At 44.8% G+C, this 27,100-nt stretch overlaps 2 protein-coding genes across 6 annotated transcripts in view; both read right to left on the reverse strand.

Moving 5' to 3' along the window:
• Nucleotides 1-518: 518 nt before the first annotated feature.
• LOC306930880 (very-long-chain (3R)-3-hydroxyacyl-CoA dehydratase 4-like) lies at nucleotides 519-6,803 on the reverse strand (the record flags this gene model as incomplete). Its single annotated transcript, XM_079511976.1, has 4 exons — nucleotides 519-934; nucleotides 2,149-2,289; nucleotides 4,595-4,701; nucleotides 6,775-6,803. The coding sequence occupies 4 exons, from the start codon at nucleotides 6,801-6,803 to the stop codon at nucleotides 852-854; spliced, it is 360 nt and encodes a 119-aa protein (XP_079368102.1). The 3' UTR covers nucleotides 519-851.
• Nucleotides 6,804-8,949: 2,146 nt separating this feature from the next.
• Nucleotides 8,950-27,100, reverse strand: part of LOC306931318 (uncharacterized protein) — a 49,603-nt gene continuing 31,452 nt past the window's right edge. For 2 of the 5 annotated variants that reach the window (XM_079512665.1, XM_079512663.1), the window contains exons 8-10: nucleotides 13,419-13,519; nucleotides 10,419-10,525; nucleotides 8,950-9,180 (exon numbers count right to left, since the gene is read on the reverse strand). In XM_079512665.1, coding sequence (XP_079368791.1) covers nucleotides 8,972-9,180; nucleotides 10,419-10,525; nucleotides 13,419-13,519 — 417 coding nt within the window. In that variant the 3' untranslated portion in view covers nucleotides 8,950-8,971. Of the gene's footprint in view, nucleotides 9,181-10,418; nucleotides 10,526-13,418; nucleotides 13,520-16,342; nucleotides 16,400-16,624; nucleotides 16,688-16,805; nucleotides 16,872-17,064; nucleotides 17,116-17,583; nucleotides 17,692-17,795; nucleotides 18,028-18,136; nucleotides 18,293-27,100 lie in introns of those variants that run through there. The other 3 variants (XM_079512666.1, XM_079512664.1, XM_079512667.1) reach the window with 3 other exon arrangements.

Below are 27,100 nucleotides of genomic sequence, written 5' to 3' on the forward strand. Positions count from 1 at the left end.
CCCATTTTGACCTGAGATCAGATTCTCAAAATGTCTTCTACATCCTGACAGTTTTCTGAAAAAGCTATGTTTCTATGCCAGTCGTTCTTCGATTTTTCAAAAATAGCAGACCTACAAGCTCGCTGTCTGCTATTGTCAGATTTTTTTTACATTTGAAAACTTGAAATGAGACATTCTGCATAATGATAATTTTCTACTTTTGGTACTTTAAGTACATTTTGATACCAATACTTTTGTACTTTTTTTTGGTACTCAAGTACATTTAGAATTCCAGACTTTTACTATAGACCTTTACTGCAGTATTGATTATTGGCCCTCACATCTAGAGTTTGGGCCACTACGCGGCCCTCACACCTACGTCGTGACCAGATGTCAATGTTTTAGTTTTAGTATTTGAGTATGTCTGTGTCTTGAGCCGAATGTCAAACTCCCCCCAAAAATGTACATCATACATTCTTCAACATACTGTCACAACAACTAAATACAGTTTTAATAACGGTCTACCAGGGGCAAGGCAATGGTTTTTGTTTAGTATATTTCAACTACAAGGCAATTCAATGTGCTTTACACAGAACACCAAGAAAAGGAAACACAATTATACAATGACATTAGGATGCATGTAACAAAATAAGTACAAAATTGCAACATATGCACATATTTGGATATGGGAGTCGGTGGCCAAAGCCGCCAATGGCAAAGTTCAAGCACCACTGATATGGCAACATAAGTTTTTCTGAAAATTGAAAATTGAAATTTAGAAGACATTTGTACTGTAGAATAGGCCTCCGGTCTTTATGGGTAAAAGATAGATTCCAGCGTCAGAGTGTTGAGAGGATGTCCACCATTACATGTCACTTCCTTTTATGCTTCTTGTTCCACTTGTCCAACTGCTGTCTGCGTTCCTTCAACAGCTGCCACACTGTGACACCAGCACCTGAGAAGACAGTGACGACAAGTAAAGGCCTATTCATAGTCTGGTTTTTCGGTGCTGAGGTGACCACCGGAGCTGAAATAACGTTGAGCGGTGGTGAGTAAAAACAGAGAGAAGGGCTGGAGCGGTGGCGGTGGTTTGCTCTTCACCGCGGCTCGTGACGTCATGTTGTAGTTCGGTGGTCACCTAACCACCGAAAATCCAGACTATGTATGATCCTTTAGTTAAACATCTCTGTATGTACTTGTGCTCGTGACAAAACGTTCCGTCATATAAGCTTTATTATTGATATCAAACCGGATCCGTGGTTTTGACAAAACGCCCGACGTTCGGAGGTCTTTTCTGATTGCCCGGTGATCCCGATTGGAACATTGGCGCTTTCTAGAGCAATGATGGCCTCATTTTAGCTCGCTAGCATTGACGCTAACTATTTAGCATCTAAAATGGATCACACTAAAACCAAGTAGATCCGGGTCGCCAGTTCAAGCGTTGGCATTTGCGTCCACCAGGTGGCAGTGATACGGTTAAGTGTATGCTTGTTTTCTCCCTCTCCACCTGATGGAGAGGTAATAAATCTAGGCTCTTTATAGAACAACAGTTCCCTCTTTGTCACGTGTTTCCAGTTCAAATTTGCTGCTGATCCAAACAAAGCTAGAGAAAATACATGTAAAACTTAACCCTACACAAGGGGTTAAGTTAACCCATTCTAGACTGGAACCCCTTTTGGTGTGTTTTTTTTTTTTTTTTTTTAAGATATTTTTTTGCGGCTTACGCCTTTTATTGTTTTTTTTTTGAAGGGACAGACAGTAGGCTGACAGGAAACGGGAGAGAGATGGGGGAAGACATGCAGTAAGGGCCGTGTCGGGCTCGGGAGTCGAACCCGCGGCACACTGCGACTGGATTACCAGTCGGGTGCCCAGACGGTTACGCCACCGCCTGGGCCCCCCTTTTGGTGTTTTAACTAAGCATTATTTAGCTATTGAAAAATAGCAGATCTACAAGCTCATTGCGCGCCACCGAGTGGCGCACTACGAGCTTGTAGGTCTGCTATTTTTTTTAAATCGTGAAAATGTGGCACAAATCTTTGAATATATATTCTTTCAGAAGACGACTTTTTTTTATTTCGACGTCAAGCCTAAATGGGTTAAGTGTGTGTGTGTGTGTGTGTGTGTGCGCGTGCGTGTCAGTGTGTGCATGTGTCAGTGTGCGTGTCTCACCAACGGCGAGGATGGGTAGGTACATCTTCAGCAGCATGTGCAGGTCGAAGCCAGGGGACACGGGCTGCAGGGTCAGCTGGGTGTATGTGCTACTGTTGCTGGACGACTCCAGGTAGGGCAGCGCCTGGTACACCGTGATTCCTGGACGCCACGTCACACACACAATGTCAGCACAGCAGTTAGGATGTGACAAAATGTCTACTGCTACGTATAGTCTCGCGTATAGCCAGACAACTATTCCACAATCTCCGAATGCTATATGGAGTCTGGAACTACACTACACCGGAATCCAAGTAAGGAAGCTAGCTGCCATTTTAAAATAGGCTATCTTTACATTTTTATTGTGTCGTTTCCTTTTCTGCTAAGCAACAAGCTATATCAGGGGTGGGCAACTGGCGGCCCCCACCTTCACTTAATGTGGCCCTCAGGTTAATGTCAGAATACTGATATAATATTGGTTTCAGCTGTTACTATTCCACAACATGCAAACATGACCCGCTGTTATTACTTCAGTCTAAATTAGTAGCTCATTGCTTCAACACAAGTATAATTAAAGGCATTTGAAATGACATAAAAATGTTAATTTTAGCACAAATTCAAGATTTAAATTCGAATATAGCAAAAATAGCCGATCTACAAGCTCAAAACGTCTCGCAGCGCGACGTGTTTTGAGCTTGTAGATCGGCTATTTTTCCTACGACAGTAATATATGGCCCTAGGGAGTGAGTGTGGAAATATAGTGGCCCTCTCCATCGTCAAAGTTGCCCAGCCCCGAGCTATATGCTTGTGTGTGTGTGTGTGTGGGGGGGGGGGGTCATCCCAAGGGTCATTTGCAGTGGTGGAAAGTAACTAAGAAGATTTGAAGAAGAAGTACTGTATTTAACCCATTTTGACCTGAGATCAGATTCTAAAAATGTCTTCTACATCCTGACAGTTTTATGAAAAAGCTATGTATGTCAGTCGTTCTTCGATTTTTCAAAAAAAGCAGACCTACAAGCTCGTAGCGCACCACTCGGTGGCGCGTTACAATTGAATTACTTTTTTGGCCAAATTGTCAAATATTACGTGAGAAAGAGTGTGATAATAGCCCATCTACAAGCTTATATTTCCAATGTGCATCTGTGGAACAGAGTCAAACTTCACTTGAAGAAAAATAGGGTTTCTGGATGAACAACACAGCAAAACTAAACACAACACAGCTCTCACAGTATAATCCAAGTGCACTCTATCCAGTCATATCTATCTGCACTTCCAAAACAAACGCATTTTTCACTGAAACTTTGGATAACTTGGATAAACGACAGTTTTGTGCACAAATGCTGAGTGCGTAGACTCGCTCCTACCTTAGTGCATGATCCTATTTATCCTAAGTGTGTTAAACAGTGACGTTTGAGTGAAAATGTGTGTTTTCTAGTTTAGCAGTAGTACATTTTTTAAACGTTTTTTTTTTTGTGGCTTTCACCTTTTATTTTATATATTTTATGGAGGGACAGACAGTAGGCTGACAGGAAATGGGGAGAGAGATGGGGGGAAGACATGCAGTAAAGGCCGTCGGGATCGGGAGTCGAACCCGCGGCACACTGCCAGACTGGGTGCCTGGACCACTGAGCCATGGCCCAGGCCAGTAGTAGTACATTTTGCCATTGTTTTGCTGCCGTTAAATCCTGTTCTAATCCTATATCATTTGATTCATCAGGCATTTCTCGTAGTTTTTGATCATCCATTCGCCGTGAAGGAAGGAAGGCGAGAAAAACTAAAACATCTCCGTGAATCCCAAGGCTTCACAGGGTGAGTAATTTGACAATGAAAAAGTAATGATGGGGTAAAAGTATTGCTTTAACCCATTTTGGGCGGGAACCCCTTTTGGTGTTTTAAACATGTTATAATTTAGCTATTGAAAAATAGGTCTGCTATTTTTGAAAAGTCGTGAGAATGTGGCGCAAATCTTTGAATATATATTTCAGAGCGAACATTTTTAACTAAAATATTCGCTTCTGGGGGGGTCCCTGGAACTACATATTTTGAGATGGGGGTCCGTGGCCCAATAGAGATAATTCTGAGGGTCCTTGACATGAAAAAGGTTGAGCACCACTGACATAGAAACATGGGTTTTTCAGAAAAAAGTTAGGATTTAGAAGCCTTTTTTTAATCGACCTCAGTCCAAAATGGGTTAAATGAATATGCAGTCAATTAATTCCCTGCCTGGCGCATGCACGCGCAGTCTAACGGCGCATGCATTCGCAGTCTAACGGCGCATGCACGCGCAGTCTAACGGCGCATGCACTCGCAGTCTAACGGCGCATGCACACGCAGTCTAACGGCGCATGCACGCGCAGTCTAACGGCGCATGCACGCGCAGTCTAACGGCGCATGCATTCGCAGTCTAACGGCGCATGCATGCGCAGTCTAACGGCACATGCATGCGCAGTCTAACGGCGCGTCATACCTTCTGTAATGACGGAGACGACGTAGAGAGGGATCCACAGAGTGTAGCGAGCCCACAGCAGGCCAAAGGAGGGCATTTTCATCACGCAGAGGAGTTGGTGAGGATACCTGAACACAGGGGGCAACACACTCCATACATTACATACGTTTACGATACTTTGGAAAGAAATATTATGAACTAAAATGCAGTGCTTCCCCTATGCATGCAACAGTGGCAGCCCACCACTGTTACTGGTGGGGGGGGGGGGGGGGGGGGGCTTCATTTCGATCTCCCGACTGAATAATTGTGTCCTAATGTGTGATTTGTGCAACGGTGTCACCGGCGTCGTTTCCTAAGCGAACCCCCTCTTTGCAGCCATTGGTTGCCGTTTCTTGGTTGGACAAAAATCCTCTCTCCATCCACTACTACCGTTTCTTCGTGTTGATATTCTGTGGTATTCAATTCTTATTCTAAACTTGGTGTCAGTCAAAAGGAACGTCTCAGGTGCAGGCTAGTGACTGATTGGGCATGACCAAAACAATTCAGGATGGTAAAAGAGTCTTTTACCATAACTTGTTTTGGTCACGTGTCTTTTAAAAAGAGTCATCATAGTAAAGTGACGTACACGATTGTCATACGCAGTTGAAATACATCAGAAAGATGACTACTCTTAATATGTCTTTTACCATCCCGACTTGTTTTGGTCACGTGAGAAAATGTCTACAGCTGTACTGCATTCCATGTGATCGCGTTGATTGTTTTTGTGGGTTGCGTATAAAGATTGGCGTTCCAGCGTGTTCGCTTTAGTGTGAAGAAGAGCCCTGTGTGCTCCAAACGTCACGCAGATCATTCTGGTACGATAAAAGAATCATCTGACACATACTCGCATTGAAGCGCTCGGTGTAAAAGCATCTGTCGCTTTGGAGCGTTCGGTGTGCGGAGCGTTTCATTTTGTTCTTTCCTGTTCGTTGCTCAGCAAACTTAAGGGTTGGGGATGTGCATGTTGTTGCTCTCTTTTCATATTGCTTTCATTGGCTCGTTTAACCCATTTTGACCTGAGATCAGATTCTAAAAATGTCTTCTACATCCTGACAGTTTTCTGAAAAAGCTATGTTTCTATGTCAGTCGTTCTTCGATTTTTAAAAAAATAGCAGACCTACAAGCTCGTAGCGCGCCACTCGGTGGCGCGCTATGAGCTTGTAGATCTGCTATTTTTCAATAGCTAAAGCATAACATAATGCTAACACCAAAAGGGGTTCCCGACTTCCTGCCCAGAATGGATTAAGCCTATCTACTAAAATAGCCTGTCTACAAGCTCTCAAGCACTACAGAGCTTGTAGATCGCTATTTTCACTGTGCAACATGCTGACTTCTATGGAATTCAAATGACTGAAATCTGTCGTGGCGACTGTAATCCATGTCGGGCCATTGATGGTCCACTGTCCATTTAGAAAAACACTGACTTCAGCTTTATGTTCACATCACTAAATGTTGACCAATGGACAGAATTGATTTTCCCTCGCTCATTTTCTCTGAAACCACGACGCTGTCCGTGGTTTTGACCAAACATCCGATGTTCGGATCCTATGCGTGAATTTTCACCGGATCCTATGCGTGAATTTTCACCGCATCGTGATCGCCATGTTACAGTTTCTGGCGAAAGATAAACATTGTGAGCTAATGCTCACTATTAGCCGTTTCTTCCTCTCTCAGTCTGCAAGGCCGGGAGACCAGACGTAAAATGAGTAGTAATCCAGTCATTTCCAAGCTAACTGCCTACCTCCAATGACCACTAGGCGGCAGTCAAAGTGGATCGTGGACCACAGCAGTAAGGAGTTGGGTACACACCCAGTGGCGTGCACAGACATTTAGAGGGGCAGGTGCTCAAGTTAAAAAAGGGCACCTTGTGCAGCGCGTGGAACCGGCCGGTTGCCTTAATCTATTTTGGGCGGGAACCCCTTTTGGTGTTAGCATTATGTTATGCTTTAGCTATTGAAAAATAGCAGATCTACAAGCTCATAGCGCGCCACCGAGTGGCGCGCTATGAACTTGTAGGTCTGCTATTTTTGAAAAATCAAAAAAAAGTAGAAAAAAAGTTTTTTTTTATTTTCTTTTTTCAAAAGGGCACATTGCCAAAAGGGCAGGGGGTGCTCTAGCACCCCCTAGTGTCTATCTGTGCACGCCACTGGTTGGGTACACACCTCAACAGGTCGAGGATGTTCCACAGCATGAACTGGACAAACACAATTGGACTGCTCTGTAGGTCTTCTAGGCCGATGATCACCAGGAACAGCAACAGGTTCCTCTCCACCACCTGCGTGGTGGAAAAGACAACACCGTATTCATTAACCCATTTTGGGGGCGGGAACCCCTTTGTGTTTTAAACATTATATTTTAGCTATTGAAAAATAGCAGATCTACAAGCTCATAGCGTGGCACCGAGTGCCGCGCTACGAGCTTGTAGGTCTGCTATTTTTGAAAAATCGTGAAAAATGTGCCTCAAATCTTTGAATATATATTCTTTCAGAGTTTCAGTTTTAAACTCAAATCTTTGCTTCTGGGGGGGGGGGGGGGTGTCCCTGGAACAACATATTTTCAGATGGGGGGGTCGGCGGCATATTACATATAATTTTTGGGATCCTTGACATGAAATATTGAGAACCACTGAGAAAAAAATACATTTTAAAAAAGTTTTTTTTTTTTTAAATTTCGACATCAGGCCTAAATGGGTCAAGTAAAAACATTTAGTACTTTTTCCACCACTGCTGTATCACACTTGGACCAGGCTTTAAAGACTGTCTCTTAAGGAGGACAGGGTATAGACCATACACACTTGGACCAGGCTTTAAAGACTGTCTCTTAAGGAGGACAGGGTATAGACCATACACACTTGGACCAGGCTTTAAAGACTGTCTCTTAAGGAGGACAGGGTATAGACCATACACACTTGGACCAGGCTTTAAAGACTGTCTCTTAAGGAGGACAGGGTATAGACCATACACACTTGGACCAGGCTTTAAAGACTGTCTCTTAAGGAGGACAGGGTATAGACCATACACACTTGGACCAGGCTTTAAAGACTGTCTCTTAAGGAGGACAGGGTATAGACCATACACACTTGGACCAGGCTTTAAAGACTGTCTCTTAAGGAGGACAGGGTATAGACCATACACACTTGGACCAGGCTTTAAAGACTGTCTCTTAAGGAGGACAGGGTATAGACCATACACACTTGGACCAGGCTTTAAAGACTGTCTCTTAAGGAGGACAGGGTATAGACCATACACACTTGGACCAGGCTTTAAAGACTGTCTCTTAAGGAGGACAGGGTATAGACCATACACACTTGGACCAGGCTTTAAAGACTGTCTCTTAAGGAGGACAGGGTATAGACCATACACACTTGGACCAGGCTTTAAAGACTGTCTCTTAAGGAGGACAGGGTATAGACCATACACACTTGGACCAGGCTTTAAAGACTGTCTCTTAAGGAGGACAGGGTATAGACCATACACACTTGGACCAGGCTTTAAAGACTGTCTCTTAAGGAGGACAGGGTATAGACCATACACACTTGGACCAGGCTTTAAAGACTGTCTCTTAAGGAGGACAGGGTATAGACCATACACACTTGGACCAGGCTTTAAAGACTGTCTCTTAAGGAGGACAGGGTATAGACCATACACACTTGGACCAGGCTTTAAAGACTGTCTCTTAAGGAGGACAGGGTATAGACCATACACACTTGGACCAGGCTTTAAAGACTGTCTCTTAAGGAGGACAGGGTATAGACCATACACACTTGGACCAGGCTTTAAAGACTGTCTCTTAAGGAGGACAGGGTATAGACCATACACACTTGGACCAGGCTTTAAAGACTGTCTCTTAAGGAGGACAGGGTATAGACCATACACACTTGGACCAGGCTTTAAAGACTGTCTCTTAAGGAGGACAGGGTATAGACCATACACACTTGGACCAGGCTTTAAAGACTGTCTCTTAAGGAGGACAGGGTATAGACCATACACACTTGGACCAGGCTTTAAAGACTGTCTCTTAAGGAGGACAGGGTATAGACCATACACACTTGGACCAGGCTTTAAAGACTGTCTCTTAAGGAGGACAGGGTATAGACCATACACACTTGGACCAGGCTTTAAAGACTGTCTCTTAAGGAGGACAGGGTATAGACCATACACACTTGGACCAGGCTTTAAAGACTGTCTCTTAAGGAGGACAGGGTATAGACCATACACACTTGGACCAGGCTTTAAAGACTGTCTCTTAAGGAGGACAGGGTATAGACCATACACACTTGGACCAGGCTTTAAAGACTGTCTCTTAAGGAGGACAGGGTATAGACCATACACACTTGGACCAGGCTTTAAAGACTGTCTCTTAAGGAGGACAGGGTATAGACCATACACACTTGGACCAGGCTCTTAAGGAGGACAGGGTTTTACACAGATCAATACACACTTGGACCAGGCGAGGTATGAGCCTGCTCTGCTCGATCTCGTCAGCGATGTGGAACAGCTCCAGCACGGACAGCATCTGGCAGAGAGTCATCACCACCCCGACGGCATAGAAGGTGTCTGCCAACGCGCCTGCAAAACAACGACAACAACAACATGAATGAACCAGGAACACGGCCTGCGTGCCCGAAGCGCGTTTGTTTCTCTAGACTGCTCGTGATGAAATAAAGAAACTCAAACTTTATTAAGAGAGTCGCGAATACAAGCGGCCAAAATGAGTTTTCTTTTGACGGGTGGCTGGCATCTCCCTTAGAGATAGGGTGAGAAGTTCAGTCACACGAGAGAGACTCTGAGTAGAACCGCTGCTCCTTCGCCTGGAAAGGAGCCAGCTGAGGTGGTTCGGGCATCTGGTTAGGATGCCTCTCGGGCGCCTCCCTAGGGAGGTCCTCGACGCACGTCCCACTGGGAGGAGACCCCGGGGCAGACCAAGGCGCAGTTGGAGGAAACACATCGACTCACTGGCCTTGGAATGTCTCGGAATCCCCCAGGAGGAAGTCACTAATGTTGCTCTGGAGAGGGAAGTCTGGAGCACTCTGGTGGAGCTGTTGCCCCCGCGACCCGACTACGGATAAGCGGTTGAAGATGGATGGATATTCCCCTTTTTCCATTGATCTTCAAGAATCTGCACCCATCAGCTACAGAGACTCAACTTGACTCCCTGAGTAGAGAGAGCCTTCACCTATGACGGTTTTGTTGTTCTGAACCAGGAACACTACATGTCTGTAAAGCTCTCAATAGTCTCGCACCTAACTACCTCCATGACTACCTGCATAGTCCCAAACCTTCCTACCTCCATTGACTGCCTGCTTAGATATGTCCCTGACTGCCTGTCTAGATATGTCCCAAACCTTCCTACCTCCATTGACTGCCTGCCTAGATATGTCCCTGACTGCCTGTCTAGATATGTCCCAAACCTTCCTACCTCTATGACTGCCTGTCTAGATATGTCCCAAACCTTCCTACCTCTATGACTGCCTGTCTAGATATGTCCCAAACCTTCCTACCTCTGACTGCCTGCCTAGATATGTCCCTGACTGCCTGTCTAGATATGTCCCAGACCTTCCTACCTCTGACTGCCTGCCTAGATATGTCCCTGACTGCCTGTCTAGATATGTCCCAAACCTTCCTACCTCCATTGACTGCCTGCCTAGATATGTCCCTGACTGCCTGTCTAGATATGTCCCAAACCTTCCTACCTCTATGACTGCCTGTCTAGATATGTCCCAAACCTTCCTACCTCTATGACTGCCTGTCTAGATACAGATTCCCCCGAAATACCAGTAAGTGTGTCCCAAGGAAGAATGTCTCACCTCGACCAAAGGAGAGGATCCTGGCGGTCATGTTTGCCAGCAGCCATGTGTGTCCACAGAACTGGAACAGGTTGTATGTGAACGCGTACGCACACCCGATGCTGAGCCTGTAGTGTGGAGACAAACAAACAATGCGTGGATTAAAGCTAAATGAAATGTCACCGCTGGAAAAAAATGCCAAAATGTGCCATTTGTGAAACGGTGCGAAAGGCCCCACCCACACTAGCACCGTTTTGCTAAACAATCAACACAATAGAGGGTATGTGCATGCATAAAGTGATAGGACTTTTCTGTTTGGATGTATGGACCGTCAACGCCAGAAAGTAGTTTTTTTTGCCACTAACAGTTAGGCGTTCTTCATAACTTCCGGGTATGATGATGTCACGCGCATACCCTCTACAGGTATATGTAAAATGATGATGTTTTAGTAATATTGTTTCTGCTGTTCTACATACTGCTGTGTGTGTGTGTGTGTGTGTGTGTGTGTGTGTGTGTGTGTGTGTGTGTGTGTGTGTGTGTGTGTGTGTGTGTGTGTGTGTGTGGCTGGTAAAAAAATGTCATTTTGGGCTCGTTTCCTTTCTTTATATGTTGATTTCCTGTTTTTTATAGAAGTGTATATTTGTACGTCGTTCTGATGAATTGAAAAAGGTGGACCCTGTTGTAAATAAGTGTAATGCTTAATCATGGATGGTCCACAGAGTAACCGTTTTTGTATTGACTTGTGCTTTCGTCTGAAATGTACCCATTCTTCATACTGTGAAATAAAAACATTCAATGAATCAAATGCTCTAAATCGTAAAAAATAATAACCGAAAATAGCCTGTCTACAAGCTCTCAGTGCATGACGCATTGAGAGCTTGTAGATCGGCTATTCTCGCTGCACTACATGCTTCCTTAGGATACATGCTGGCGTCTATGGAATCCAAATGACTGCAATCAGTCGTGGCGACTGACGACTTTAAACCATGCATACACAGTTAGGCATGTAACGATATATCATGAATCGAAAATCGATAAAAACTGGTAACAATTTACATCACGATAAAATCGCAATTTGAATCATGGTGCAAACAGAGGGCGCGTAAAAAAGAGAAGAAAATACAGGATCTTTGTAATATAATTGATTTTTTTTTTTTTAAGTAATTTGCTACTGTATTGAAAAGAGTATAAGAGAAGAACATTAAAAGAGAAAGGAAATACTGGATATGTCTAAGAGAAATAATGATAAGATAAATGATAAGATAGTTCATTATTATTATTAATATACTAGTCCATACCAAATCCCTACCCCTCTATCTCTCTCATCATGCATGATTCACATCACAATCACATTACCCTCCAACTAATTAATTGGAACACCACGCCCTGACCTATGGCCAAACATTCCTTGTGCATCGGGAAATGTTGCAACCCGTAATGTTTTGCTGTGGTCACTGCACGGTCACAAGTAAAGCCCGCAGCGCTCAGAACATGTACGAATGCAAATTATAAAGGTGCTTATCCGCTTGCCCTACATGTTAAGAAGACGAGCGGCGTGTTTGCGCAATGTATTAGTCCATAGTTGTCTATAAAGAAGTGCTTTAATCTAGACTGTGGTCGAACGCAATTTCCCCCCTTGTTTACTTCCCGTTTACATTGAGCGTAATTCCGGCTTTCACCGGATGCACTAACGCCCATTGAGAACTGGATCCCGACAGAATATCGGTCACAGACGGGATTTAAACACTTCTATATTGAGAACTACGGACTAATACATTATACAAGCACCCCGTAGGCCTCTCTGACGTTTGGGGCAACAGGGTAAGCATCTTATATTTTTGCAGTTTGTACATGTTCGGAGCTAAAGGACTCCGCTGGTGTCCCCGCAGTGACCACAGATATGAACATGTCAAAATCGATCAAATACATCTACGAGACGAGTCTTTATTTTCCCGACATGTCATGAAGTTTTGAACTCATTGTTGTTGTAAACAACTTATTAGCTTAAGCTATCATCTTGGTACTAAACAGTACACATATTTTCCAAGACTTACCTACTCATTTTTGTTATTATTATTTCAGAGCGAAATCACCACAAAAAGCTGCAAAAAAACGGTGTTTTCCGTTCCTTCCTTTAATCACAGCATCGTGTTAACTTCTAGAAAGAAGAAGTCCTGCTCCAGCTCCACATCATCTGACTGAGCGAAACAAGTAAATGTTTGACTTATAGTTTGTGAGCAGTGAACGATGCATCACACACACAGCAAACGGGCAGTTAGCGGGTCGGCTGAGCTGGCCTGGGCGCTTTTACCAAGGTGTTGGGCGATTTGAACGCTAGTGCTACCGTGGCATGACCGTGTCATTACCTGATGAGTGATAAGAGAAGTTTATGTTGTTTTTCAGACAGCTATTAGGCTTGTTGTGCTGCTGCTAAGTAATAACACGACGTTCACTTCATTCATCATTGCACTTATCCATCTCATAGATCCATCTGCGTACTAACGTTATCACCAGTGTTGGCAGATTTTGAGAGAGAAACAAGCAACCAATCTACGCTATTTTCAAAGAAATCCTTGTATGGTGAAAGAGGGGTGGACGGGTGTGGAGTGGTCCCTGGTAGTGGTAAAGTCTGCAGATTATTTGGTGGTCATTGGCTTGAAAACGTTTGAGAAAACTGGTTTAAACAACATTATGAAGCCCAAATAAACAACCATAGAAACAAGCAAAGCCCCAGAAAATGAAGCCCAATATCGCTTATAATAAGCGGACATGGCAACAGTGGTTTTCGTAGCAGTTTAGCCCAATCCCATAGCCTGTGGGTACACCGTAACCATGACAACAGCCTTTTGAACCACCAGCTCTTAGGCCCTCATTTATCAACCGTGCGTACGCCAAAATATGGGTGTACGCCGAAATTACCGCAATTTTCGGCATTTACGATTTGCGCCAAAGATTGAAAATGATCTTGTGCCAAGACAAAACTCACGTCTGGTCGGGAGCTGTCGTACGCTTTGTCCTCACCTGTTTTTCTGTCGTAGAACAGCGGAGCAGCATTGTTTGACCAGCTGAGAGGCTGTCACAGGAATCGAAACATATGTATTCACTCCTAAAATGTATATGGGCTAAATGTAAAAAAGAAAAAAAAAAGTAAAGGAATACATCAACGATGTGTCTTTGTGTCATATGAAATTAGTAGGAGATTTCCAACTTTACAAGCAAGCAATTAAAATCGCGCATTTAAAAACAATGTTGCAAGTTAGATGCGTAAGCCATTTAAACAGTGTTTTGCATGATGAGCACATAGGCCTACATGCGAGGATTTGGGCTGTATGTGCTGAAATATTTCCATGATGGGACGTTGGAGAGTATAGTGCACTGTGCAGTGCTGCAGCGCGGAGAGTCCCAACATGTGTAGCCTACTGTAGCCTAATCTACAGCAGGCCGATGTCTTTCTGGAGTTACAGTATGTGCAATCTCCTCCTCGTTTAATAAACCCGACGCGTCGCTCGAATGCCAAATGTGCCGTGCCAGCGCAAGTGGGAACGCATCGGAGATAGGCTAAGCCAGCCTGCAGCCCACCACCAGCACTGTCCAGTGCCACATGAGGCTACGGTTTTGGCTGCAATATTCATATAATTGACAGTTGACAGCGAGGCAATTTAAATAGACTGTCGGACGTGTATGGTCAATTGGTCACGGTGTCACGGACGGACCACAGTGATAGAGAGACAGACAAAACAGCAGCGTGTGTGCGCGCCTATTGGTTATATAATTCATGGTTCACAGGTTCAGGTTTTCGTTCACTAATATATCTTGTTGTATATTAAATGAATAAAGACTTTAATAATTTAATATACAACTAACAACACAGTGACAGTTGCTTGCAAATTGCGATATGTGCGTGCGTGCGTGCGGGGGGGGGTGAGGCGAGAGGAGAAACAGACAGGGTAGTCCTACAGCTTTATTTAATTCATGCAGGTTTATTTATTTAAGATACAACAAGTTGCGTGTGCGTGCGTGCGTGCGTCTGTGTGTGTGTGTATGGGAGGGGGCAGCAAGGCAACTTAGGCAAGCGAGTTAAACTTTTTTTTCCTGTAACCATGGTTTCCAGGTCGTATTGCAGTTGTTCATGTCGCAAAAACGAGGGCGAGGCTTGATTTCATAGGGCGTGCCAGATTGATTTCAGCCGTCACATTTATCACTGCTAGGAATGAAATTAGGAAGAAACAGCTGTCTGCGATCACTTTGTAAATGCCGACCCGACGTGGGTGTACTACAAATCCTACACTCGAATTTGGGGCAGATTTTACACTCGATTGATAAATGAGGGCCTTAGAGTATATTCTAAGCACCAGCTGCACCCACCAGCGAACTGTGGCAACAGATCCCATAGGCCGAACTGCCGAACAGCTTCGTTATTGACCATAGACTGTAATTGTTGACACAAAAATGCTAAAACCAGGTCCATTGTTTAGGTATGATGCAGAATACTAACGTTCTCCTTGATTTATGATGCAGATGACTAACGTTCTCCTTGATTTAGGTAACCGTTGAGTTAATACTAATAATCTCACTTCTCAGAGAAAATATGTTAATTCAATTTCCATCAGAAAAATATGAAAACGCTGACGTCTGTTTTAGCACGTAGAAGCTGGGTGGGCGTGTCTCAACTTGACCGTGACGTAGCCCTGATCTCGCTGTGAGGCGTTGCCATGGTTTTTACCTATGGAAAGCAGTTTAATGTGACGTGTCTTGTTGATGGAGTTCGATGTTACCATGGTTTCCACTTAGGTTTTGTTGATTATGATTCACTTAAAAAGGCAAGTGGCAGAATACCATAACTCATTATGAAATCAGCAGCTGTATGTTAAGAGGTTTACACTAGCACCTTAACCTACTAAAAGTGAACAGAATGATCAAATCAAAATCCCACAAGTTGGAGAACAGCACAGATTATCCTTCTGGTTCATGCAGTGAAGTAGGGGAGACGGGAGAAACAGCAGGGTTCCTGAGATGGCTGAAAAAACGTTTGTTCAAAGTGCAGAACAGCCCCGATCCAGTAACGCTACTGCGTTTCTCCAGAGTGGAGGACATCATCAACACAGACACCCATGGGTCCAGTGAGGTGGAGGAGGGCAGAAGAACGACAGCAGGCTACCAAGTGAACAGATCGATGATCAAATCAAAATCCTACAAGTTGAACAGCACAGATCATCCTGCTCCTGGTTCCAGTGAAGAAGGGGGGACAGGAGAAACAAGGGGATTCCTAAGAAGGCTGAAAAAACGTTTGTTCAAAGTGCAGAACAGCCCCGATCCAGTAACGCTACTGTGTTTCTCCAGAGTGGAGGACATCAGCACAGACACCCATGGGTCCAGTGACTTAGCCTGGCTAATAAGCCAGACCGAATCAGCCGTTGGCAAAAACAAATTGCATGCCGGCGGATTACGACGATTTGAGTCTGGCTTATTAGCCAGGCTACCAGTGAACAGCAGGAAGGAGAAGAAGAGTTTCTTTGGAGCATCAAAGAGTACAAGCGGTTCTTCACTCATCATCAGCGTTCCAATACAATCACCTCAAGCCCAGGATGAACCTTTTGCTGAAGTTGACTTCAACAAAATCTGCACTCCACTACCATGTGATACTGAGCAGCCATCCACTGCCACCAACATCATCACAACTGAATCATCCATCCAGGTTGTATCATTAGTTCATGCTACTGAGCATCCATCGTCCACCGCCATCAGCATCATCATCACACCTGAATCCAGCGAGGGGAAGCCAGCAGTAGTTCAAACAGACCATTGGGAAGAGGGTGCTGATGGAAAAGACAAACTGATTGAAAGGCTCCTCACGCAAGAAGAGATGAATGAGATGGCGGCGACAACAGAGAACAACAACAAGCAAAACCATACCACAACAACTTAAGTGTGCGTGCGTCGCTTACTTGGTTGCATTGGCTCAGGCAATTGAGTGGAGCTGGGTCCAGGCGACTTGTTTTTTTCTGTTTGATGAGACAGGCATCCATGAGAAGGTGATCTACTTTACTTTTATTCAATATGAACTACCATTGCATTTAATATATCCTCCATATATGACAGAGTGGCAGCTCCAAAATGAAATAAATGCAAACAATGATGACTTTAACAAAACAACAATCTAAAGTTGAAAAATGTTTAAGGAAGCACAACCTAGTTTTGGGGTGTGTGTGTGTGTGTGTCACAATTACTTCCTTGGTGTTTCTGGGCATTTTGGTCAGAGGATGGAGTGGAGGTCGTCCCTTGCGACTTTTCTGTTTGATGAGACATAGTTTTGGGATTCAGTGTGTCTCTCTATTACATTGTTGTGTATGACTAGCATACCACTATGAGTATGGGGCAAATGCTAATAAAAGCAGACTTCATACTAACCTTTTGGTCGAACACTTTGCAGCACCACCTTCTGTGGCACAAGTGGCAGCTCTGGACTGAAGCGACCTAAAGAAAACTGTGATTAAAACCGGATCTTTTTACTGTATAGACTCATTACCTGCCTTCAGCTGTATTGTATATGAAACAGAAAAGATACTATATTCCACGTCAATATTGCTCCCGTCACTGGCATTTGTAGCCTACACACTCAATCATAATCAAATGGGACTGCCAACGTCCAGCGGTGGGGGGAACAAACCTTGATCTTCCTCTTCTTCAGATTGCCCACCGTGTTCCTCTTCGTCCTCAACTAATTGAGACAGAAATGTTGGCAAAAACTTCAGTTGCAAATAGCTTTGTTGAATTATTATTGTGTTGGCGTACAGACGTTATAGTAGCCCTGTCGCAATTATTGCCTGATTGCAGTTGTGGGTGAAACGCCTTACTCGCTTCCACGTAAGAAAAATATTCAAAATGTTCCCAAAAAATAAAAAGAGGAAGAGTTGCCAAAACAGCTCTACAAGCCCACAGTCATCAAGAGCTTGTAGATCAGCCATTTTGTATATAAAACTTAAAGCAATGTTTCGTTTTTCATTTAATATTTTGTCATCTGTGCTTTTTTTTACAAAACCTAAAAGCCAAACAAATTATGCTTTTAGATTCCAAATGTTCAATGCCAAAAAACAATGACCTTGTTATTCAGTTATTCGAGTGACAATCAATCATGTAAGCGTTACAATTCAGAGAAGATTGACTACTGCCAAGTTAAAGAACATACCATATTCTGGATAAAGCCTTTTTTTCTTCTGTCTTTTTCCAGAAGGTTCTTCACCACCAGCTTCTGCAGCACTGGTGAGATCGTAATCTTCACATGCTTGGAAGTCATCTATCAATCAAACAGAGGCAAGGCAATGGTTGTCAATGCATAACATATGCACAAGTTGGCACGTTAATGAAGACAAAGTGCACATAATAGATGCAACTACCAACCTGAGCGCATCTTCTCTTTTATGAGGCGAAACTGACGCCAGCCACTTTTTGGTTCTCGTCGTTCCGTCATGCGTTTCTTGGCATTTGGGACAGCTGGCCAAAACAGTTTCATATGTTCAAAGTCCATCCATTACAACTGTAACTCCCTCCGAGCACAAACAGACACAATGTGGTTTCCTTGAAACTGATTTATTGGAAGGTGCCTTCTTGCCCTCCCAATCCACCGTGAAAACTAAACAAACAATAAAACAAGCACGTACAATTAACATAAATGACATGCACAGCATGTAGATGCAAACATTTCACATGAGTAAAATACAGACAAAACAAACAACAAATACCTCGTTGGCTGCGTGCATAACAAAGGGGGAATACTCTCCAGTCTTCTTATAACCTTTTCTTAGACAGTCTCTTATGACCTTTACTTCTTGTAACTTTAAAGTCTTTGTGTGACCATGACCAGTGTAAACGGAGCTGGCAGAGCTGCTGCTTCTAGCTGCGGCTTGATTGCATACACAAAACTCCTGTGTACCAATTGACGTGAGAGCAGACCAAACGAGACACAGAATATGACGTTGACTCTTCAAAATAAAAGCATTACAACAACTTGACATGAAATAATGTTTTAACATGAATGTAACTATTAACTATGAACTTCTTAATTATGCACTTGTACACTTAGAAAGATAATAAACAATTATGAACTTATTTTAACCTTATTATGAACTTTGTCTTAGAGAAATAAAGCAAACTATATCCCCTATAGTGGCAACAGTTACAACAACAACTTGAGACAAATACATGAAATAATGTTTTAAATGTGACTTAATTATGAACTTCTTCATTATGAACTTGTACCTTTTAGGAATAAAGCAAACTATATCACCTATAGTGGCAACAGTTACAATATGAATGTGTTTAAATGCCAGTGTAGCTGGTTCACACACACACACACACACACACACACACACACACACACACACACACACACACACACACACACACACACACACACAATGCAGCAGGCATTAGACAACCTGACAGCCACCAACCTGGCAACCCTGAATGAGCCAGTCAGCTGCCAGTCTCTGGTGTGTGTGTGAGAGAGAGTCCTGTACTGTTAAAACAAACTCTACCCTAACGTCAGTAAAAAGTACATTAAAACACTTTTTCCTTTCCAAAACAAACACAACGTACATTATGACAATATTTCACCCTTTGCATTGGTAAAATAGACTTTTTCTTTTTTTGTCTTCCCTTCCAAAAAAAGAAAAAAGATAAAATTACCCCAAATCCATGGTTAAGAGTATTCCACGATGGCTCAGTGGTTCTGGCAGTTGCTGATGGTGTGAGAGGACGCTGGTTCGAGACAGTCAACAAGTCTGCAGTCAAGATTCGTGACCTCGGACCAAGGACTAAGGATCCAGAATGAATAAATCAAAATAAATCAGTCTTTACCTTTTGGTCAAGTAAATGTACTATTGGAATGTATGTTGGCGGACGTAATCCAAGATAATCCACTCTGTCAACTTGTAACAGTCAGCAGTGCCAGTTGTTGCCACAGGGTGGTGCACTGCTCCCTTTTGTTTTGCTTTGTGTAGAAGATCTGACGCAATTCCACCTCTTGCTATAGATAGACATGACATGACATGATGTGTGTCAAACAATTGTCACACATGGATGGATGATTAGCCGTGTTTATTTATTTATTTCCGGGGGGAATGAATGAATGAATGAATGACTAACCCTGTAAAACCCGGATTAATTTCTACTTGCAAAAAAACGATTTCAACCTTACTACTACTTTTTACTACTAGGACTTATCAGAGGAAATCATGTAAAATAAATTATATATATATTTTTTGCACATTTATAATAATTATTAAAATAATAATAATACATTAATAATTTACATTTGGGGGACATCTTTCACAATAATAAGGATAAATCCAAATAAATCACACATTACCTAAATGTACAATTGAAATGTATTTAAGACCCGACTCAGCGCCGTCCGAGTTACGTCCCGATAGGCAGAGAATAGTATATATCAGTAGCCCCTAGTTTCCATGTGCTGGCAATAGTTGGAAATGACACGTCCACCTGGGGGAAACCTTGACCAGGCTATGGTGAGTATGCCAGTATGGCCACATTATGCGTGTATTATGTTGGCAGCAGTGCTCACGTTCACGTTTGTTTATTATATTAGTGCTGTCTGCCGTGAGACCTGGCTTAATATGGTCAATACTGAATCAGTCTAAAATATGCTTTGGAAATAATCATATTTCCGGGGGCATTTCTCTCCAGGTGAGGACAACGCCATCCAGTCAACCAAATATGGATGTCAGAAGATCAGGCATCATCTCGTATGTATTACTTCTACTTCTACTACTACTACTACACACACACCTCACATTGGTTACAAACTCCACCTTACAAACTCCACCCCCTCTCGTTAATGACTCTGCCTCTCGTAATGTTAGGCCACAACACCTCTCATTGTCTTAGGCCACGCCTACTCGCTATGTAACTCCGCCTGCTTTGTGGGCGTGGTCTATGCAAATTGCATGGGCGTCGTTTATGCTTATTGATGGCCGTCGTCCCGTCCGCTTTGTGGGCGTGGCCTATGTGAATTAGTGGGCGGCGTCCCGCCTCCTTTGTGGCCGTAGTTTCGGCTACTTTGTGGGATTGGCTTATGCAAATGAAAGGGCGTGGTATGCAAATGAAGGGGATATGCAAATGAAGGGTCTTGGTATGCAAATGAAGGGGATATGCAAATGAAGGGGTGTGGTATGCAAATGAAGGGGAGTAGTATGCAAATGAAGGGCGTGTTTCGGCTACTTTGTGGGATTATTTTATGCAAATGAAAGGGCGTGGTATGCAAATGAAGGGGAGTGGTATGCAAATTAAGGGGCATGTTTCTGCTACTTTGTGGGATTGGCTTATGCAAATGAAGGGTCTTGGTATGCAAATGAAGGGGATATGCAAATGAAGGGGTATGGTATGCAAATGAAGGGGCATGTTTCTGCTACTTTGTGGGATTGGCTTATGCAAATGAAAGGGCGTGGTATGCAAATGAAGGGGATATGCAAATGAAGGGTCTTGGTATGCAAATGAAGGGGAGTGGTATGCAAATGAAGGTGCGTGGTATGCAAATGAAGGGCAGTGGTATGCAAATGAAGGGGAGTGGTATGCAAATGAAGGTGCGTGGTATGCAAATGAAGGTGCGTGGTATGCAAATGAAGGGGCATGGTATGCAAAGAAAGGGGCATGGTATGCAAATGAAGGGGCATGGTATGCAAATGAAGGGGAGTGGTATGCAAATTAAGGGGCATGGTATGCAAATGAAGGGGAGTGGTATGCAAATGAAGGGCATGTTCCGGCTACTTTGTGGGATTAGTTTATGCAAATGAAGGTGCGTGGTATGCAAATGAAGTGGAGTGGTATGCAAATTAAGGGGCATGGTATGCAAATTAAGGGAAGTGGTATGCAAATGAAGGCCATGTTCCGGCTACTTTGTGGGATTAGTTTATGCAAATGAAGGTGCGTGGTATGCAAATGAAGGTGCGTGGTATGCAAATGAAGGGGCATGGTATGCAAATGAAGGGGAGTGGTATGCAAATGAAGGGCATGTTTCGGCTACTTTGTGGGATTAGTTTATGCAAATGAAGGGGCGTGGCATGCAAATGAAGGGGAGTGGTATGCAAATGAAGGTCCGTGGTATGCAAATGAAGGGGCATGGTATGCAAATGAAGGGGCGTGGTATGCAAATGAAGGGGAGTGGTATGCAAATGAAGGGCATGTTTCGGCTACTTTGTGGGATTAGTTTATGCAAATGAAGGGGCGTGGCATGCAAATTAAGGGGCATGGTATGCAAATGAAGGTGCGTGGTATGCACATTAAGGGGCATGGTATGCAAATGAAGGGGTATGGTATGCAAATGAAGGGGCATGTTTCTGCTACTTTGTGGGATTGGCTTATGCAAATGAAAGGGCGTGGTATGCAAATGAAGGGGATATGCAAATGAAGGGTCTTGGTATGCAAATGAAGGGGAGTGGTATGCAAATGAAGGTGCGTGGTATGCAAATGAAGGGCAGTGGTATGCAAATGAAGGGGAGTGGTATGCAAATGAAGGTGCGTGGTATGCAAATGAAGGTGCGTGGTATGCAAATGAAGGGGCATGGTATGCAAAGGAAGGGGCATGGTATGCAAATGAAGGGGCATGGTATGCAAATGAAGGGGAGTGGTATGCAAATTAAGGGGCATGGTATGCAAATGAAGGGGAGTGGTATGCAAATGAAGGGCATGTTCCGGCTACTTTGTGGGATTAGTTTATGCAAATGAAGGTGCGTGGTATGCAAATGAAGTGGAGTGGTATGCAAATTAAGGGGCATGGTATGCAAATTAAGGGGAGTGGTATGCAAATGAAGGCCATGTTCCGGCTACTTTGTGGGATTAGTTTATGCAAATGAAGGTGCGTGGTATGCAAATGAAGGTGCGTGGTATGCAAATGAAGGGGCATGGTATGCAAATGAAGGGGAGTGGTATGCAAATGAAGGGCATGTTTCGGCTACTTTGTGGGATTAGTTTATGCAAATGAAGGGGCGTGGCATGCAAATGAAGGGGAGTGGTATGCAAATGAAGGTCCGTGGTATGCAAATGAAGGGGCATGGTATGCAAATGAAGGGGCGTGGTATGCAAATGAAGGGGAGTGGTATGCAAATGAAGGGCATGTTTCGGCTACTTTGTGGGATTAGTTTATGCAAATGAAGGGGCGTGGCATGCAAATTAAGGGGCATGGTATGCAAATGAAGGTGCGTGGTATGCACATTAAGGGGCATGGTATGCAAATGAAGGGGAGTGGTATGCAAATGAAGGGGCATGGTATGCAAATGAAGGGGCATGGTATGCAAATGAAGGGGAGTGGTATGCAAATGAAGGGCATGTTTCGGCTACTTTGTGGGATTAGTTTATGCAAATGAAGGGGCGTGGCATGCAAATTAAGGGGAGTGGTATGCAAATGAAGGTGCGTGGTATGCAAATGAAGGGGCATGGTATGCAAATGAAGGGGCATGGTATGCAAATGAAGGGGAGTGGTATGCAAATGAAGGGCATGGTATGCAAATGAAGGGGAGTGGTATGCAAATGAAGGGCATGTTTCGGCTACTTTGTGGGATTAGTTTATGCAAATGAAGGGGCGTGCATGCTCCCTCCACGATGACGTACATGTTTCCTCCACGATGACGTACATGTTCCCTCCACGATGACGTGCATGTTCCCTACACGATGACGTACATGCGCCCTCCACGATGACGTACATGTTCCCTCCACGATGACGTACATGTCACCTTCACGATGACGTACATGTTCCATACATGATGACGTACATGTTCCCTCCACGATGACGTACATGCTCCCTCCACGATGACGTGCATGTTCCCTTCACGACGACGTGCATGTTCCCTACACGATGACGTACATGCTCCCTTCACGATGACGTACATGTTCCCTCCACGATGGCGTACATGTCCCCTTCACGATGACGTACATGTTCCATACATGATGACGTACATGTTCCCTCCACGATGACATACATGTTCCCTCCACGATGACGTGCATGTTCCCTTCACGACGACGTGCATGTTCCCTCCACGATGACGTACATGTTTCCTCCACGATGACGTACATGTCCCCTCCACGATGACATACATGTTCCCTACATGATGACGTAAATGTTCCATCTCCGACGACGTGCATGTTCCATTCACGATGACGTACATGCTCCCTCCACGATGACGTACATGCTCCCTCCACGATGACGTACATGTTCCCTCCACGACGACGTACATGTCCCATCCACGATGACGTACATGTTCCCGACACGATGACGTACATGTTCCCTCCACGATGACGTACATGTCCCCTTCACGATGACGTACATGTTCCATACATGATGACGTACATGTTCCCTCCACGATGACATACATGTTCCCTCCACGATGACGTACATGTTCCCTACACGATGACGTACATGTTCCCTCCACGATGACGTACATGTTTCCTCCACGATGACGTACATGTTTCCGCCACGATGACGTACATGTTCCCTCCACGATGACGTACATGTTCCCGCCACGATGGTGTACATGTCCCCTTCACGATAACGTACATGTCCCCTTCACGATGACGTACATGGTCCCGTCACGATAATGTACATGTCCCCTTCACGACGACGTACATGTTCCCGTCATGATGACGTACAGGTTCCCTACATGATGACGTACATGTTCCCTTCACGATGACGTACATGGTCCCTCCACGATGACGTACATGGCCCCTCCACGATGACGTACATGTTCCCTTCACGATGACGTACATGTTCCCTCCACGATGGCGTACATGTTCCTTCCACGATGACGTGCATGTTCCCTTCACGACGACGTGCATGTTCCCTCCACGATGACGTACATGTTTCCTCCACGATGACGTACATGTTTCCGCCACGATGGCGTACATGTCCCCTTCACGATGACGTACATGCTCCCTCCACGATGACGCACATGTTTCCTCCACGATGACGTACATGTTCCCTCCACGATGACGTGCATGTTCCCTACACGATGACGTACATGTTCCCTTCACGATGACGTACATGTTCCCTCCACGACGACGTACATGTCCCATCCACGATGACGTACATGTTCCCGACACGATGACGTACATGTTCCCTCCACGATGACGTACATGTCCCCTTCACGATGACGTACATGTTCCATACATGATGACGTACATGTTCCCTCCACGATGACATACATGTTCCCTCCACGATGACGTACATGTTCCCTACACGATGACGTACATGTTCCCGTCACGATGACGTACATGTTTCCTCCACGATGACGTACATGTTTCCGCCACGATGACGTACATGTTCCCTCCACGATGACGTACATGTTCCCGCCACGATGGTGTACATGTCCCCTTCACGATAACGTACATGTCCCCTTCACGATGACGTACATGGTCCCGTCACGATAATGTACATGTCCCCTTCACGACGACGTACATGTTCCCGTCATGATGACGTACAGGTTCCCTACATGATGACGTACATGTTCCCTTCACGATGACGTACATGTTCCCTCCACGATGACGTACATGGCCCCTCCACGATGACGTACATGTTCCCTTCACGATGACGTACATGTTCCCTCCACGATGGCGTACATGTTCCTTCCACGATGACGTGCATGTTCCCTTCACGACGACGTGCATGTTCCCTCCACGATGACGTACATGTTTCCTCCACGATGACGTACATGTTTCCGCCACGATGGCGTACATGTCCCCTTCACGATGACGTACATGCTCCCTCCACGATGACGCACATGTTTCCTCCACGATGACGTACATGTTCCCTCCACGATGACGTGCATGTTCCCTACACGATGACGTACATGTTCCCTTCACGATGACGTACATGTTCCCTCCACGATGGCGTACATGTCCCCTTCACGATGATGTACATGTTCCATACATGATGACGTACATGTTCCCTCCACGATGACATACATGTTCCCTCCACGATGACATACATGTTCCCGTCGCGATGACGTACATGCTCCCTCCACGATGACGTATATGCTCCCTCCACGATGACGTACATGTTCCATCCACGATGACGTACATGTTCCCTCCACGATGACATACATGTTTCCGCCACGATGACGTACATGTTCCCTCCACGATGACGTACATGTTCCCGCCACGATGGTGTACATGTCCCCTTCACGACAACGTACATGTCCCCTTCACGATGACGTACATGGTCCCTACACGATGACGTACATGCTCCCTCCACGATGACGTACATGTTTCCTCCACGATGACGTACATGTTCCCTCCACGATGACGTGCATGTTCCCTACACGATGACGTACATGCTCCCTCCACGATAACGTACATGTTCCCTCCACGATGACGTACATGTCCCCTTCACGATGACGTACATGTTCCATACATGATGACGTACATGTTCCCTCCACGATGACATACATGTTCCCTCCACGATGACGTACATGTTCCCTCCACGATGGCGTACATGTTCCCTCCACGATGACGTACATGTTTCCTCCACGATGACGTACATGTTTCCGCCACGATGGCGTACATGTTCCCTCCACGATGACGTACATGTTCCCGCCACGATGGTGTACATGTCCCCTTCACGATAACGTACATGTCCCCTTCACGATAACGTACATGTCCCCTTCACGATGACGTACATGTTCCCTCCACGATGACGTACATGTTCCATTCACGATGACGTACATGTTTCCTCCACGATGACGTACATGATCCCTCCACGATGACGTACATGTTTCCTCCACGATGACGTACATGTTCCCTCCACGACGACGTACATACCACTCCCCTTCATTTGCATACCACGCCCCTTCATTTGAATACCACGCACCTCATTTGCATACCACTCCCCTTAATTTGCATGCCACGCCCCTTCATTTGCATAAACCAATCCCACAAAGTAGCCGGAACCATGCCCCTTCATTTGCATACCACTCCCCTTCATTTGCATACCACGCACCTTCATTTGCATACCACTCCCATTCATTTGCATGCCACGCCCCTTCATTTGCATAAACAAATCCCACAAAGTAGCCGAAACATGCCCTTCATTTGCATACCACTCCCCTTCATTTGCATACCACGCACCTTCATTTGCATGCCACGCCCCTTCATTTGAGTAAACCAATCCCCTTCATTTGCATGCCACGCCCCTTCATTTGCATACCACGCACCTCATTTGCATACCACTCCCCTTCATTTGCATGCCACGCCCCTTCATTTGCATACCACGCACCTCATTTGCATACCACTCCCCTTCATTTGCATACCACTCCCCTTCATTTGCATGCCACGCCCCTTCATTTGCATAAACCAATCCCGCAAAGTAGCGGAAACATGCCCTTCATTTGCATACCACTCCCCTTCATTTGCATACCACGCACCTTCATTTGCATGCCACGTCCCTTCATTTGCATAAACCAATCCCCTTCATTTGCATGCCACGCCCCTTCATTTGCATACCACGCCCCTTCATTTGAATACCACGCACCTCATTTGCATACCACTCCCCTTAATTTGCATGCCACGCCCCTTCATTTGCATAAACCAATCCCACAAAGTAGCCGGAACCATGCCCCTTCATTTGCATACCACTCCCCTTCATTTGCATACCACGCACCTTCATTTGCATACCACTCCCATTCATTTGCATGCCACGC

The sequence above is a fragment of the Electrona antarctica genome (assembly GCF_951216825.1).
Source record: "Electrona antarctica genome assembly, chromosome: 10".
NCBI lineage: Eukaryota > Metazoa > Chordata > Actinopteri > Myctophiformes > Myctophidae > Electrona > Electrona antarctica.